Genomic DNA, 15,714 nt, shown 5'->3' with positions numbered 1-15,714 from the left:
TGAGGTAAATAAGATGACAAGAGAATCCATCAAGCACTGAGCTTAATTATGCGCTTGTTTTGATTTACCGAGTGATCCAAGCACCACTTCAGCTGTGCTGAGTTTTGTCCTGGAGAGGGGATGCCTTCCAACAAACATCAACAAATCCTGAAGAGCCAGATCTTCCACAGAATTTTACATCTAAACCAAAAGCCCGTTCTTCCCTGCCTTGCCATAGATCTGGCAGCATGGCGCTGTGCATACCAGCAAGATTCAGCAGCTCTGGCTTTCAGGAACACGTGGGCACTTTCATTTCTTCCATCAGCCTGCAGCCATTCCAACACAAGTAGCAGAGTGAGCTGTTACCCCTTTGTCACCCCTATGACACACACTGCCTTCTAACAGGATGCAGCATGCTACTTACTGGACCAAAAGCCTTTGGTCCCTGGGCTCATGTTGAAATGACTTTGCACCGAGCACCAGAAGGCACTCAGGAAATCAAGTTTTCCTCAGCTCCTAAATTTCTCTAAGTTCCCAAATGGGCATGAAAATACAAACGCATGACATTCATTCCTCATCTCTGCTCCACAGGTAAGCTTCAAAGGGTGCAGAGGAAGGAGAAAAACCATGCAATTATAGCAGAAATGCAGTGTGTGTACTGCCTGCCTGCTCCCAAACAGTGCTGCAGCATTTCCCATGTTCTGAAATGCCTGTTTTTCCCTTTCAAGTATTTATGCTTAGTAGCTCCTTGGAGCATTACCCTGATTTCATTTAACAGCTACAGTAGTGTTACGAGAACAACTTAATTAAGGATTAGCTTACTGATGTGTGCTGACATTTTATATTCTAGTTAGAAAATCCCCACAGAAGCCCTTCCTTTTGCTTAGAATTCAGTTAGAGCTGTTAAGCATTCTCTTGATTGTTTATTTATTTTTTGGTCAAAATGGTTTTATTGTTTCACTCCTCTTTTGATTTGGAACAGGACAGACCAGGACTTAGCATTGACCCGGTGTATGAGATGCACCTGTGTTGGCAAAAGAGTACAGTATAATGTATTTGAAGTAGCTTCCTGCAGCTAAGTGTCCGTAGGCTGCAGCAAGAATTCTCAAGCACATACATTAATCTCATGTGCTCTTAACCAAGCAAGTCCTTGTCTCCTGGGACAAAAGGCTCCAACTGCCTTTGAAGCCACAACCAAATTAGCACTGATCTTCAGCACCAACGCTGCTTTTGAGCTGTAATGCCAATGTAGAAATCTGCCTATTGCTTTCCTGTTGATGTTGACATATAGATTTTAACCCAGAAGAGATGAATGAAGTATTAGGTATCAAAAAAAATTCTCAAAACCAGCTTCCTTACTGAAATAAACTAGGTTGCTTTTTTTTCCTGGTTATACCACTGAGTGCTGCAAGCTACGTAACTGAAACATGTAACAGACCACTAGCAGCCATTTTGTCATCAAGCATCTTTTAATATTTCTATTGATAAACATTGTAAGCAAGACCAGAGTGAACAGTATATATCTGGAGCCTACCCACCGATAGACTCGAGTCACTGAACGACTAGTTCAAGAACTACTGGCATCTTGATTTCCTTCTCAGCAGAACCATTGGATGTTGCAGTGATAACAGATCAGGACGTGTTCCAACAGTGCCAAATTCTAATCAAAACTGAAATTGTGCGTTAGTAGCCAAGGCATAGGCAAACAATTACGCGATTATTCTGTATCATACACAGAAAGCAACTAGTATTGAACAGATGAAGTTTGGTCAACAAACTAACTTGACTTATTTAATAATCTTTCTGCTAATAACTCGATAGGCCCAGTAGTACCAGTAAGCATATGAACTTCAAAATGCACGATTGCCACAGACAGTTGACTTGAATACAGTAATAGTGGTTGGTTGCACACTTAGAGACGACTTTTAGATTCTTCCACTCTCAAATGGCTTTGCATTTCTGGATCATATAGTCATGCACTGGAGAGGAATTCCACAGCTGTCTCCTTCTCTTCAGTTAACTCCTTAGCAGTCAGATCCATCTTCTCACGAGAAAAGTCATTAATAGGAAGACCTTCAACAAACTTCCAGGTTTTGTCCTGTTTGAAAACAAAACAAAAGCACTCTTATGTGAGAGCAAGCTCCATTCAGTTTGCACAAAAAGAGCTTTGCAGTGAAAGCACCACAGAGAATTAAATGTCACCTTCATTTAAAACTTTGCTCACTTATACTCACGTACATTAAGTCAGTACCTGCGTAAGATTACAAGTTATTCACAGCTGCATGAAAAATCCTGCTTTCCTGCTGTTTTATAATATGATCTGAACTCATGAAGAAGCAGTCTTACTCTTGATTCTATCATGAACCTTGTTTCTGACCACACAGGTTGTGTTTGACCTTTAAAACCAGATCAAGTAGAAGTGAATTTTGCTTTCAGATAAAGAAGACAACCAGGAATAGCTAGTCGTGTCAGACTACTTTTCTATCAGCTTTTCTTTGACTGCTACTTCCAAAATAGTGAATAGTGGTCTATTTTGTGAAAGACTGCTAACACTACCAGTCACTGCAGTTTTATACTGAAAGCAATGCTGTTTTATAGGACAGTTTAGCAAGGTCTAGCAGAACTGACTTAGATTTAAATACAAGCTAGTTACCTTGATCACAACAGGGAATGAATACAGCAAGTCTTCAGGAACACCGTAAGAATTGCCATCAGAAATGACTCCCATGGAAACAAATTCTCCCTGAAAACAGAAGAGTCGAGGACAAACACATCTTTCACTGATGGAAGAAAGCAAAACTTTACCTTCCAATATACTGCATCATGCATGACATGCACTACACTAGAGAAGAGTGATTCTTCCCCTGCTCAACACACATGCTCAAGATCAGTGACACTGACATGTAACCAAACCATCAGGCAAACAAGCACTTTTTCAAGAGCTCCATCTTACCGCAGGAGTGCCAAACCAGATGTCTCTCACATGATCACAGATAGCTTTGGCAGCTGACATCGCACTGGACAGCTTCCTAGCCTTAATGACAGCTGCTCCACGTTGCTGAACAGTCTGCAATTAAAAAATACTAAATTACGAAGCAGGAAAAAAAAAATCATCATTTGGCCTAAACATTGCAAGTAAATTCCGTAAGGAAAGTCCAACTTACAAACATTAATTTCGTCAGTCAAGATACTATTCCATCAGTAAATAAACATGGCATACAGAGCAGAAATACAACCAAGAGTTTTGCCAGGACAAGAACACAGTGTCACATTTCAAAGGCTTGCTCATATGTAGGTTGCTCTGAAAGCAATGTCACCCATTTATTTCCATAGAAACTACAACTGATACAAAAAGCACACTGATACTGTTTGGTAGAGCAAAATCTCAGTTACAAAACACTATTTTTCAACACGATCACCACCGTTAGCAGTGCATTTTTGCCAAGGATGAACAAGAGCCTGCATGCTGCAGTTATAAAACTCTGCACCAGCAGAGGTGACCCACTGATGCACAGCTGGAAGGACTGCAGTGTTGGTAGGAAAATGCTGCCCACAACCATCTTCTACTGGACTGAACAGACAGGCAGAAGGTGCCGACTCCAGACTAAATGATAGGTGTGCCAGGACAGTTCAACCAAGATGGGCAGTGTGCTCCATGGTCTTCCAACCAGCATGGAGGCTGGTGTTACTGCACTGCAAGAGAAAGGTTGTCCTCCTCTCTGACTTAGAAGTTAGAGCCTTCAGATTAGACAGAACTGCAACACAGCAGCCAGAGTCAATGGTTTGTCCCGGTTCCAGGAAACCCAGAAAGACCACCCCTTTCCTATCCCAAGGGACAGTGCACATCACTTTGGACTGCATTTTCAGACGTTTTTCAATAGGGAACTGACATGTCACCACTCCACAGACTGCCATTTTGACTGTGGCTCAGAGCGGTGACACCACATCTCATCACCAGTAACGACACATGCAATCCAGCTGTCACCTTCAGCCTCACATTGATTGTCATATTGACAAACTTGCACACAGTCTCTTCCCTCTTTTTGTGTGAACATTCATGAGATTCACTGTGTATGGGAACTGCTGAATCACAGCCTGAACCTCTGATTGATCACCTGAGGCAAGCACTGAGTCAGCCATGGGAGCACAGGTGAAGGCAATTCCTGCAGGAAAGGGTGGAGCCTGGCTGCACCTCTCCTAGACCCATTTAAGAGCTGGCTGCCAGTGGGGAAGGATCTCTTCTGGTCTGCTGGATTTTCATAAGTAAGCCCAGGATACAGGTAAGCTTTCTCTCTGTTCTCTTTTTGTTGTTATAATCTGCTTTGCCTAACTCTCTTGTTTATTTTGTAATTATAAAATCTTTATATTCATTGATTATACAACCTGGCACAAGCTTTTCAATATTCCAACACTGCTACCATTGCCTCCAACACACTGAAGCTGATATTCAGCTGTATGTACATTTCCTGGTCACAACCTGCCAATTCGTGCAGATGAGCTGATGGAAATGCTCATTGTTTCATGGGCTGACAGCAGTGCACGGCTATCCCTAACATGGCTTGTCTTTCAATTTGTTGTCACCACTGCTGAAATGTACCACTCACTGTGCTCACATCCACTGTTTGATCTCCGTAAGTGTTCAGCAAGCATCAGTGAATGGCACTGGGTGACACTGTTTCCAAACACAGAAATTCAGTTCCACCCCTTTGATTCATGTGCACTTCCAGGTCAGGCACCATGCTGTCAGGCTGGCCCTCTGCTGCCATCTGTCACACAGTAACAAAATGTTAACAGAACATTGGTGGGAAGCTTCAACCTCTACTGTCATCCCACCAACATCCACATCTGACATTGTGGGCCAACATCATAATGTAGGAGGCATTATTTTCAGAGCTTTCCTAGTACCTGCTGTAGTTAGCAGCCTCTTCTTTCAATAACCAGACCTTTCAAAGCTTTAACCTCCAGAGACTTCAAGTATGTTAACAGTAACACATTTCTCAGAGCTTCACTGGAATTTGTTTTTTCACAGCTGAATACCAACATGAACTATTTAATCTCAATCCTACAGTATATAATGTGTAAATTTAATTTGGTTTCTAAATAATCATTTAGCCCCTTTTTCTCTTCAGCAGACCATTCTAGTATGGATTAGCATTACAGTGTACCTTGAATGCAAAACAAACCAGTATCTTGCTTAGGCCATGCAAGACACAGCAGGATAAAGGACACGGCAATGAGAAACTCCTGTAACAGCTTTCTGCTTATACTTGGTTGGCAGTATGCAATCATTTTTCTCTAGGAACAAGCAATACCTAAAACCAAGACAGGACAGGATACAGACATATAACAAAACACATCCACCGTTCCAAACTGAATGTATCTTGGATAAAAAGCAGAATTTGACTGGCATACCACAAACACTGCAATTCTAACCAGTATGTGCCTGCTTGGAGTCCAGTTCAAAGGCTTTAATAATCCCTTTGCTTTATACTGCAGTTAAAAACATTTTTCTAGATTTTTCAGATTACTTTTGAGAAATGCTGTTGGTGAGGTCATAGATTGAGATTTGGAGAGAAGAGAAGAAGGTGTTCACACACTGTGCAAAGCTGTTTCTGGTGGCTGGGTGGGAGCAGCACAGGAAAGATGATCCTTCTTCATCTATTAAAACACCAGTGAACTGGTGCTTGTGTGGCAGAAGAGTTGCAACAAAGCTATGACCGAAACTTTGTGTTGAATCATTTGAATACTCTTTTTTTCTAGTAGTGTTTACAAAAGTATCACAATGCCTTACGTTTTTCAAGAGCAAATAACTGACTGAGAACAAGTATCTGCAGAGACATTATTCTAGCTAAACAGATAAATTCTGAGATAGGAATAGCTGCTCCAGTCAGCCAGTTACATAGTTTATGTGAAGTTGGGAGAAATCCTAAGTACAGGATGATCGCTAGAAGTCAAGACCTTACCAGGATAAAGTCTCCCTTCAGCCAGCTGTCATCTTTTATAGCTTCATAAACTCCAACTTCCTTTCCTTTCACATTCACCTTTGCATGGTTAACATCTGGATACTGAGTGGAGGAGTGGTTGCCCCAGATGATGACGTTCTTCACATCATTTGAAGTCACACCAAGCTTCAGAGCAATCTAATTGGAAATTAAACATACCCTTTGAATTAGCTTCAGCCTCTCAATTCACAAACTTTGGAAGCACAGCTCTCTCTGTATTTAGCAGAGACCACAGAAAGCATTCTAAGTAAATAGGTTCTTTTTACCTGAGATTTAGCTCTGTTGTGATCCAAGCGAGTCAAGCAGCTGAAGTTTTCCTTTGGTATCGATGGGGCTGACTTTGATGCAATCAAACAGTTAGTATTTGCTGGATTCCCAACTACCACCACCTAAAAAGAAAAAAGGAGAAGAGGAATTATGGAATGAAAAAGCAGCACCACGTATTTAGTCAAAAATGCTATTTCTGCAAAACAACTCCTTTCAATGCAATATGAGAACACTCTATAAATGGAATGGCTTTGCCTCTGAGAAAACAAACTCTTGGTTGTCTCCAACAATACTCAGCCACCATCACCTTAAAACTACTCTGAGACTGGCTGTCACTGCTCTGTGTAATTGCTTTATAATTAAGAAAGCCAGAGGAGTTGCTTATCTCAGTATTCATAGGCAGTTAGAAGTGAAATATTGCTGAAAGTCAGATCAATTTATTACTATGGGAAAACTGTTTTTTTTATTCATCTTTCATCTACTAATATGCCTCAAATGATTAATGTCTAGCTCTGCATAATCTCAATCACACAAGCTAATCTACAAACCTTCCTTTATATTTCCCCTCCTGAAAATGAGTTCAGTACATTTTCCATTACTCTGCAACAGTTAGACTGATAGTTTTTATTCCAAGTGTATAAAGAAGCAAACAAGTCTTTAGAAGCAGTAGGAAGTTCATCAGCAGAGGAAGTAGACATTAAAAAGTCAGTTACAAAGCACAGTTGGAGTCTGGGTCTAAGATTAAGAGCAGTAGGAGAGCAGCCACATGATCCCATTAACTGTGCTGAAACAATCTGAAAGAGAACAATTAAAAGCTTCCAATGCTCCAAAGACCAAGATGCAAACAACTGAAATGAGCTGATCTTTTGTGCAACTGTAATTCCATATTGATGCTGAAGTTAAGGGTCATTATGTTGAAGCCACTGATGAAGTAGACAGCTGCATGCAGATAAGAGTTCTCCCAGAGAAGAGATAACAAAAAATTTTTCTTTTTAATATTTTTAAGTATTACTAGTGAGCATGGAATATTGCAATTCAATGTACCTTTTTCACTGAATGAATTAAGGACTAAAACATCTACTAATTTAACACACCATATCTCATCAAACCCTCACTGTGTTACAGTCTCCAGGACCTAAGAACAAAATGCCTGCACTGAATAGGTTCCTACTTGCACAGAATCACACCACAATCTATTTAGATCTCTAAATGATTCAGAGCTGAACCTTTACAGTTCAATTTCAGTATTCACCTTGACAGTCTTTTTGGCATATTTGTCCAAAGCTGCACCCTGAGACTTGAAAATTTTCACATTTGCTTTGAGTAAATCCTTCCTCTCCATGCCTTCTCTCCTCGGCATGGAGCCAACCAGAATTGCTATGTCAAGGTCCTTGAATGCAACTTCCTCTTTGTCTGTTGGAATGACCTCTAAAAAAGGGAAGGAGAAAAGAAAAATCTATCTTTCACAGCAAAATGTTTTTGTATACGTATACATATATATACACACATCTATATAAAATCTGATCCAAAAACAGCAGCACCTTTCTGTTCCAAAAAATGTAAGCAAAGCCATTTGGCATTAATTCCAAAGATTGAATACTTGCTATTCAACAGTTTCTATATGCTAGTATTTGCTTAAAACTTTAGCTATAAATTCTGAGCATGGGAGAAAGATGTGTCAGAAGATACCTTCTGTTTATATATATATACATATATTCATGGATATATACAGACAGGTCAGTGTATAAATATGCACGAATTGCTCTTCTACAAAAAAAAAAAAAATCATAAATTTACAGTGCCAAGTACAAGTGAAGATTTCCACTGCCTCTAAGAATTCAAACTGAAGAAGGGTTGATTGTACAAGAGCTAGAAGCTAAATGCTTTTCATTTAAGTACTATAATAATCACAGTGGCATCTACTGGCTCCCTTTCTTGTGCCCATTTAGAGTAGAGGAACTTAAATATTACATGACCTGAGGAGTATTTTCTCAGTGTGTCTTTATGAGGAAATACATCTCCAGAATTGTTTTTTGGCTTGGTAAGAACATGCAGGCACATTTCAAGATTCAAACTTATTTCACCATTAGGCCAGAATACAACAGATAAATGTACAAGTATGTGACAATTTGCTGAATGTGCCAGCTACCCAGGCTTAGGTACATGAACCAGGAACGTAGTGAATTCTTTACACAAAACCCACTTGATGACATTCTTCCTAGTATGAAGTCTAAGTCAAATTAGTTTAACATCCACAAAAAATAAAACTAAGAAAGCATCATCTAATACATTCTTCTGCTTAATGCCAGCTACTGCAATTTCTAGATCCAGCACAATATAGGTACAAGAAAAATGCCTTTTGGCACCTCTCAGCAGCGGCAGGGCACAGTCTTGCAGCTCCATCACTACGCCTTCCAATACAGTCATCATAGGAGTGATATCCAGCAGCACAAGTACAAGAGGCTGCAAAGAAAGAAACAGTTTACTCGGAATTGATCGTAGACTCATCTGCTTTGAAAATCAGTTTGTCTTGTTATCTACTAGAAATTTATCTCGTGTAAGGAATATCAACTCAGAACTTTAGCACGAGCAAGTACTGAAAGCTTGCGTAACTGAGCAGGACTCTCACAAATAAATCACTAGTATGGTGGTCAAACATTAATTCTGGCATTAGCTTATTCATTTCTGCACAGCGGAGACGAACAACGATTCAGTGAACTCTCACCTGCTCTTTGCCAAAGACATCTCCCTTGGCGATGCTGTAGAGCAGGGAGTAAGCAATCTGCCCGGCAGCTCCGGTCACCAGGACTCTGATGGGTTCAGCCTGGAAGAAAGTCGGGGAGACTGAGCCACAGCCACACAGTGCAGGTTCACAGCACCTCGCAGTGCTAACAGTGAACGGGTACTACAGAAATGAGCTTAAGATGATTTAACCTGGATGAAATCACATGCTTCAAAATGGATGAAGGCCAGCTTCTGGGATCATACCGGAGCCTCCAGAATCTTCTCTGCCTACACTTACGGAAACAGACCATGCTTGAAAAGATATCCCCAGGAATAAATGCTCCCAGAAAAGCTTCCAAAATTCCGGGAATCACAATTAGAAAAACGTGGTATGGATTTAAACAATGCTACTTTTTCAGCACAAGGCATTGCAATACACACTCGACTCATCAGACTATCCACTTATGCTTCCAAACTCACAATTTTCAGGAGCTGTTGTACTTTGCCAGTTTTCAGATTCTGAAAATACAGACTTTTTTTTTGTGAACTATTTTGAATGCTTACTTGAAACTGAAGATTTGCTGAATGCTGCAAGCCAAGGAATCTTAAAACCAATGTCTCACTAAACTGTTACACAGCAAATCCACAGACATGATGGGCAAATACAGACACCAATATCCAAACTGACCAAAAACCCCCAAAGACTGGGAGGCTGTTATGCCAACATGCTGTTATACTGTATCTAGCAAAAAAAACACAAAAAACACAACGCAACCACCACAAGGCTTACTGTGTAGCAAAAGTCCATTCTGTTAAACAGAACACTAATACTGAAAGGGCAAAACATGCCAAAGGCTATTCATAATCCAATATTCTTTAAGCCTGCTTTTTGTATCACTCTTTTTCCCTAGAGGCAACAGGGGGAAAACTGTTAAGACAGGAACACGAAGGCTTGGACCAGTCTGCTGGAATTCTACACTCACTTTTACAATTAATTAAAAGATTATCATTTCAGTTATGGACAAAACACAACATTCAATTATGTCAGACGTAATTTAATTGCATACAGAGCTCCACTACAAAGCAGAGCTTGCGGACCAAAGGTGGTGGTTTTGCTCAGCATCAAAGAGGTTGGAGCTGACATACAGATCCAGTTTTGGGATCCTGAGTTTAAAGTGATGCTGAAAGGGTCCAGGTAAGATGACAAGGGTGGCTGCAGTCCTGTGTGCGTGTCCTGTAAGATGAGGCTGAGGAAGCTGGGCATAGTCTGGAAAGGTAGAGAACAGGGGGTGCTCCAACAGCAGCCTGCTAATGCTTCAAGGAGGGCTACAAAAATCGTGCTGCTGAACACTTCTCAGTAATAGATGGCGGAGCCACAGATCACAACTTGGGAGGTTAAGCATGGACGTTAGGAGGGGAATTCTCAACTAGGGTTGTACTGCTTCACTGCAACCAGGTACCCAGAGAGTTTGTGCACCCTGCTCCCTTGATGAATGTTAAAGATCCAGATTAAAAAACAAAACAAAACAAAAAAACAACAACATGCATGACCTCACTTTGAAGGAGCAAAATACTTTCTATTAGGCTGAATCAGGCAACCTCCAGACTCAAGAGCAAGGCAGAGTCAGACCACGTGGTCTTTGCAACCAACATTCCCTCTATGATGCACTGGAACAGGCTGCCCAAGGAGGCTGTGGATGCCCAATCCCTGGAGGCATTCAAGGCCAGGCTGGATGTGGTTCTGGGCAGCCTGGTCTGGTGGCTGGAGACCCTGCACATAGCAGGGGGTTGAAACCAGATGATCATTGTGGTTCTTTTCAACCCAGGCCATTCTATGAGTCTATGAGTCTATGATTATGACTTGAGTGCATGCTCTCTGCCATAGCCAGCAGTCAAGCACAGCTGCATCAAGCTAACATGAGGTGATCATAAAAATTAGGCTTTGTAGGAGCTGTCTCATTCTACACTGCACTAGATAAAATGAGAGCACAAGTGTTAATCTATTGAATACATAGAGTTACAATTCAACGTGATCTTGCCTTTATTATTCATAATATTCTTTAAATGTTTGGTTAATTAGCTGCCAGTTCCGGTGCATTCATTTGAACCTATCTTACTGCGAGTCTCATCCCACAAACCTCATAAAAACTAATGAGGAACGAGGAGGAGAGGAGACAATCAATTCTTCCCATTTTAACTCTCAAAACTAGTTCCAGTATGTTGTTTTGGAAGTTATATGCTACAAAAGTACTGCAATGTCTGAATGACGATGGGCAGGACAGACTCAGAAGCATATCAGGTTTAAGAACCAACTTCAGTGTGTTTTGAAGGAGAATCTACTTTTTATTTAGGAAATGGAACAATCAATGCTCTTTTTAGGCTTCTAATCTTAGCAGTTTGGAAAGTACTGGAAAATTACTGTACTGCAGAAACTTGGCCTGGTGAAATCTCGTATCAGGAGCATAGAAAAAGCCATTCTGTAAGGGATGTGTAATGGAGCTGTCAGCTCATGGCCAAAAGGGATGATTGAGCACCTGGTGAAGGGGTATGGCTGGCCCAGGAAGCACAGGTGCAAACAATTTTCCTGTGCTTTCCACCTGACTGGAAGAGAGTTGGATGCAGGGTCCAGCCCTGGACTCATTTAAGGACTGGCTTCAAGGGAAAGAAGGCCTCCTGCATGAGGGCTGCTTAGTGAGGAATATTCCACAACTGGAGTCCCTCATCACCAGCTGGGTGAGTCAACTTTTGTCTTTTATATGACTGTTGGTATTCCCTGTGATGTTTTGCCTGGTACTATAAATAACTTGTCAGAAGCAACTTTGCTTCTGCTCTTATTCTAATAAGTGAATGCATTTGCTTTGAGCTTCATGGTAGCTTGAACCCATCATGAATTTGGTGCTGCAGAATTTTCGTTGTAATAGAGGATTTTAAGAAGTTGGGCTGACAAGTTGCTAAGGAGAAAGATCCTATCTACAGTCATGTCACAAAAGGGAGACAAATTCAGCAAACTTCTTATACTGTGTGCTTTCCATTTTATATGTTAGTGTGATCCAAACAGAAAAAAAACTCCAATGCATTCACTAGTAAGGATTTAGTCCAGCAACAGGATAGGAAAGGAACAGAAGATTTAAACAAACAAACAAAAAAGCAAGAAGTAGGGTTTTTTGTTTTTTGTTTTTTGTACTAAAATAGCCTTAACACTTACCCTTGCTAAAATAAGCCTTCAGTCTGACTCACCTCCACCCTCTCAAAAATGTTTACTGCCATCTCTCTGTTTTCTTGTCTCCATTTTGGCCTGGAAGAAATGCAGCAGCTAACACAAACCAAGGAGCACTGCCTACTTAGTTCTCTCTCCCCAAGCCATCATTACATTATACTCAACCCAAAGCTTCCCACCTACCATCAGCAGCTGAGCAGTAAGTGGATTCTCTTCCCTTTGATTCTACAATCTCTGGATCAAGACTCTCATCCCTTGACTCCAGAAGTTGGATCAAAACACTGAAACTGTTTTGCTTCTTACAATAGCAGAAGGTAGCTAACTCTCCCTAGCAAGCTTATGTTGCATCGCTTCTAAGCACTGTTATCCTTGACAGCTGAGGAAGGGAGTTTGGAGAAGCACGCAGCTCCCAAGCTAACAGCCTCCCTGTGAGGGAGTTGCAGGTGCACACACATTCATGTTCAGGCATTTAATCCATGACTTGGCTTGTGTACAGGGCTTCAACTAGAATAGTGTCATGCTTTAGTAACTGCAGAGGTGACCTTCATTTACTTGGGTATATCTGAACTAGGAAAAAAACAAGTAATTGAGCATTTAATTCCAAAGCCTTTTCTACTCTGCGTATGTCAGATACATGGTTAAAAAGTTTTAAGAAACAAAGAGCAGTAAAGATAATGGGGGAGGGGAAAAAACAAAACAACAACAAAAAAACAACAACAAAAAGTGTGAACACTGTGACTGCTGACATTTGCCCTCATTCAATAAACACATTGGGTTTCCCCTCCTTCAGATTATCACTGGTTTAAAGGTAAATATTCTGCTATCAGATGAGGAAATAATGGGTTTAATGCTTCCAGTCCCCAGCTGGGACTTAGGAATTTGGTGTCTAAATTACTTTTGTGATTACTGCTGGTATCAGCAGACTTAAAATATCAGTGCTGCAAATGATAATAGTACTACATGGCAAAACAGATCAGGAGGTTATGAAATTTAGTCAAAAAAGCAATGTTAACCCATCATTTACCAGATGTAGGAATGAGAAAAATCCGTTGCCTGCTTACGCAAGTGATGAACTTTAAATTACTAATTAGTTATTAAAGATGAGAATTAGCATTACTGCAGCTGAGTTTAGCTGTCAAGTTGCCAACAGCATTATTCCTGACCGCCGAACTAACCAAGCTATCCCTCCATGCCTGACAATACTTGGAGCACATCAGTGAGGCTAACTAGTCACAGTGCCTTCAGAAGCTTGGAGCCTAAAATCAAGGCCAGGCTGGATGTGGCTCTGGGCAGCCTGATCTGGTGATTGGCAACCCTGCACATAGCAGGGGGTTGAAACTGGATGACCTTTGAGGTCCTTTTCAACCCAGGCCATTCTATGAAACCCTCCCTTCCTTCCCCTGAAGGAGCACGGGGCACTGCCAGATTATCTGGGAACGTGGCAGACTGCATGAGCAGGAAAGGGGCAGAACTCCAAGGGAAGTCTTTCCTTCAGCAGTGACCTTCAGCCAGGTGCCCCCACTAACTTTTTCTATGTCATTCAGCTAACAGCAGTTGCATCAATAGACACAAGATTCTGTTTCAGAAGTTCGATGCTGACAGGAAATACATAGAAAGAGTACTGGAGGGGTGGAAGGATGAAAGCAGTGATGTTCCAATGAGTCTAAGTATCAAAACAGAGCTTTAAACAAATGGTTCCTGTGGGACCAGCAGATTCACAGCAACCAGTTTGGAAAGCTCATATGCAAAATGAAATGCTATGTCTTGAGGTGGCTCCTGAGAGCCCACATTCTGAACAGAAACATGAGTTGAGAAGAAGAATTGATGAGGTTTTGCAGACTTGAGATACTTTTTGAAAGGTGCTGGAAAAATAAGTCATTTTAGGGCATGCAAGGAGTTTTAATATACATAGGAAAGTGAAGATGCGAGTAACAGAGCACGGAGGCTGCCTGTTACAGGGCAAACAAGGCCTCCGGGCAGAGGCGCAGCGTGTCCCCAATGACCTGGGAGGCCGGGGCGAACAGCCGCCCTTATAGCGACGAACGGGGCCGCACCGCTCCGAGCCTGCGGAGTTTCTCCTTCATCGAGGAGAGCCGCAGCGCTCGGCAGGACGGGCACGGAGGGAAGGGCTCCGCGCCGCAGGGAGCCTGGGGGGAGCCGCCGCCATTTCGAGATCTCCTCCGCCAGAGGAAACCTCGAGCCCCAGCCCCCTTCCCCAACCACCTCCCGCGGCCCCTGAGCGCGACGTCGCCATACGGAACGGTACCGACCATGGCTGGGAGCAGCGAGCCGAGCGGCAGCCTCGAGGTCACCTCTACCGTGCGACTGCGACCGCCGGCGGCGTCGCGCTAGGGCACCGCGGAGGGGCGGGGCGCGTCATGGCGCGCAGGTGAATGGGGACTGTAGTCGCGAGTCGCGCCGTCCTGTATTGTTGTGGCGGGGGCCGAACTACAAGTCCCAGAGTGCCTCGGGGCACGCACGCCCCGGCCCCTGCACGCTATTGGCGCCGTTTTCCCGGCGCCCCGCCCCTCCGGCCCGTTCATTAATCCCGTCCGTCCCCGCTAGGGGGCAATGAGCGGCTCCGAGAGCTGCGCGTGCGCTCCGGAAGGATTGTGGTTAGGGCGGTGTTGGCTCCTGGGTTTGCGCATGCGTCATACGGAGGAAACTCAAGAGGAGCCAACTGTGCGCATGCGCGCGAGGGGAGGTGTCCACACCGGCTGTAGAGGAAGGAAGGGGACGTCGTGCGTCGCGAGAACTCGGGGCTGCTGCGCGTGCGCAGGTAGCGGCGCTGCGGTGGTTGCTAGGCAACGCTGCAGCGGGAACGGCGTGCGGTGACGCGCGGGATTCCCTCCATCTCCCCAGGCCCTGCCGTCTGCACGGTGCTGCTAAGGGCCTCAGCACGGCCACTCTCCTCAGACCCACTCGCCCCGGCGTCCCCCTGCCTTCCTGCCCGGCTGGCTCTCCGTGCTCTGACACACTTCTCTCGGGCAGCCTGTGGTTGTGCTGCAGGCTGAGCTCTGTCAGTGAGCTGCTGGCATAACCGCACCGTGGATTGTTTTCTTCCTCAGGCCTTGACAAGGTTCCTAGCAGAACAAATCCTGTAATTTAGCTTAGCCTGTGCCGAAGGCTCACGTGCCCCGACATTTTTCAGCAGGATTAGTTTTTAATCCTATTTAGCCCCTTACAGGTGATTGTTTTAACACCTTGGGCAGCACTTGGGCTGACTTCTGTCAGTTCCTCAGTCAGAAATCCTCCTTTGGGGCAGTGGTGTTAAGTGTAAACACGAACACACGGCACGCAAATGTTCTCACTGTAGCGAGCCTTGTTGCTAATCGTCCTCGTGCCACAATCCCCGGCTTCCCGTGGTTTGATCGACCGACCCTCTGGCAGCTCCTGAAGTATCGGAAGCAGCGGTGTCAGGGTTCAAAAGGTATCGTGATGCTGAGTTTGTTCTCAATCTCGTACTGCTCAATGCTGATTTATATTGCCTAACAGCGATACGTTCGTGCTGTGAATGAAGATTGA

At 43.3% G+C, this 15,714-nt stretch overlaps 2 protein-coding genes across 6 annotated transcripts in view; one reads left to right on the top strand and one right to left on the bottom strand.

Annotated features, from left to right (window-relative positions):
• Positions 1 to 1,429: 1,429 nt before the first annotated feature.
• On the bottom strand, positions 1,430 to 14,584 carry MDH1 (malate dehydrogenase 1). The gene is made up of 9 exons (XM_052699295.1): positions 14,460 to 14,584; positions 8,974 to 9,072; positions 8,615 to 8,711; positions 7,501 to 7,676; positions 6,248 to 6,370; positions 5,943 to 6,119; positions 2,933 to 3,046; positions 2,633 to 2,722; positions 1,430 to 2,077 (listed from the first exon to the last, which is right to left on the bottom strand). Exons 1-9 carry the CDS (start codon positions 14,460 to 14,462, stop codon positions 1,952 to 1,954), a joined length of 1,005 nt encoding a protein of 334 aa, XP_052555255.1. The 5' UTR covers positions 14,463 to 14,584; the 3' UTR covers positions 1,430 to 1,951.
• WDPCP (WD repeat containing planar cell polarity effector) overlaps positions 11,615 to 15,714 on the top strand; it is a 141,212-nt gene continuing 137,112 nt past the window's right edge. For 2 of the 5 annotated variants that reach the window (XM_052699147.1, XM_052699138.1), the window contains exon 1: positions 14,900 to 15,619. The gene's annotated coding sequence lies outside the window, so the exon portion shown is untranslated. Of the gene's footprint in view, positions 11,706 to 14,896; positions 15,620 to 15,714 lie in introns of those variants that run through there. The other 3 variants (XM_052699118.1, XM_052699157.1, XM_052699108.1) reach the window with 3 other exon arrangements.

Source organism: Tympanuchus pallidicinctus, unplaced genomic scaffold (assembly GCF_026119805.1).
Source record: "Tympanuchus pallidicinctus isolate F22 unplaced genomic scaffold, pur_lepc_1.0 scaffold1, whole genome shotgun sequence".
Lineage (NCBI taxonomy): Eukaryota > Metazoa > Chordata > Aves > Galliformes > Phasianidae > Tympanuchus > Tympanuchus pallidicinctus.
The sequence above is the reverse complement of the archived record's forward strand: the minus strand, read 5'-3'. Positions and strand labels throughout refer to the sequence as shown.

What these genes read in the sequence shown, in the direction of transcription:
- MDH1 (XM_052699295.1), bottom strand. An exon ending in ATGTCTTTGGCAAAGAGCAG is followed by an intron (nt 8,712 to 8,973) that starts GTGAGAGTTCAC and finishes CTTTCTTTGCAG; the next exon opens with CCTCTTGTACTTGTGCTGCT. An exon ending in ATGCCAAAAAGACTGTCAAG is followed by an intron (nt 6,371 to 7,500) that starts GTGAATACTGAA and finishes TTTTCTTTTTAG; the next exon opens with GTGGTGGTAGTTGGGAATCC.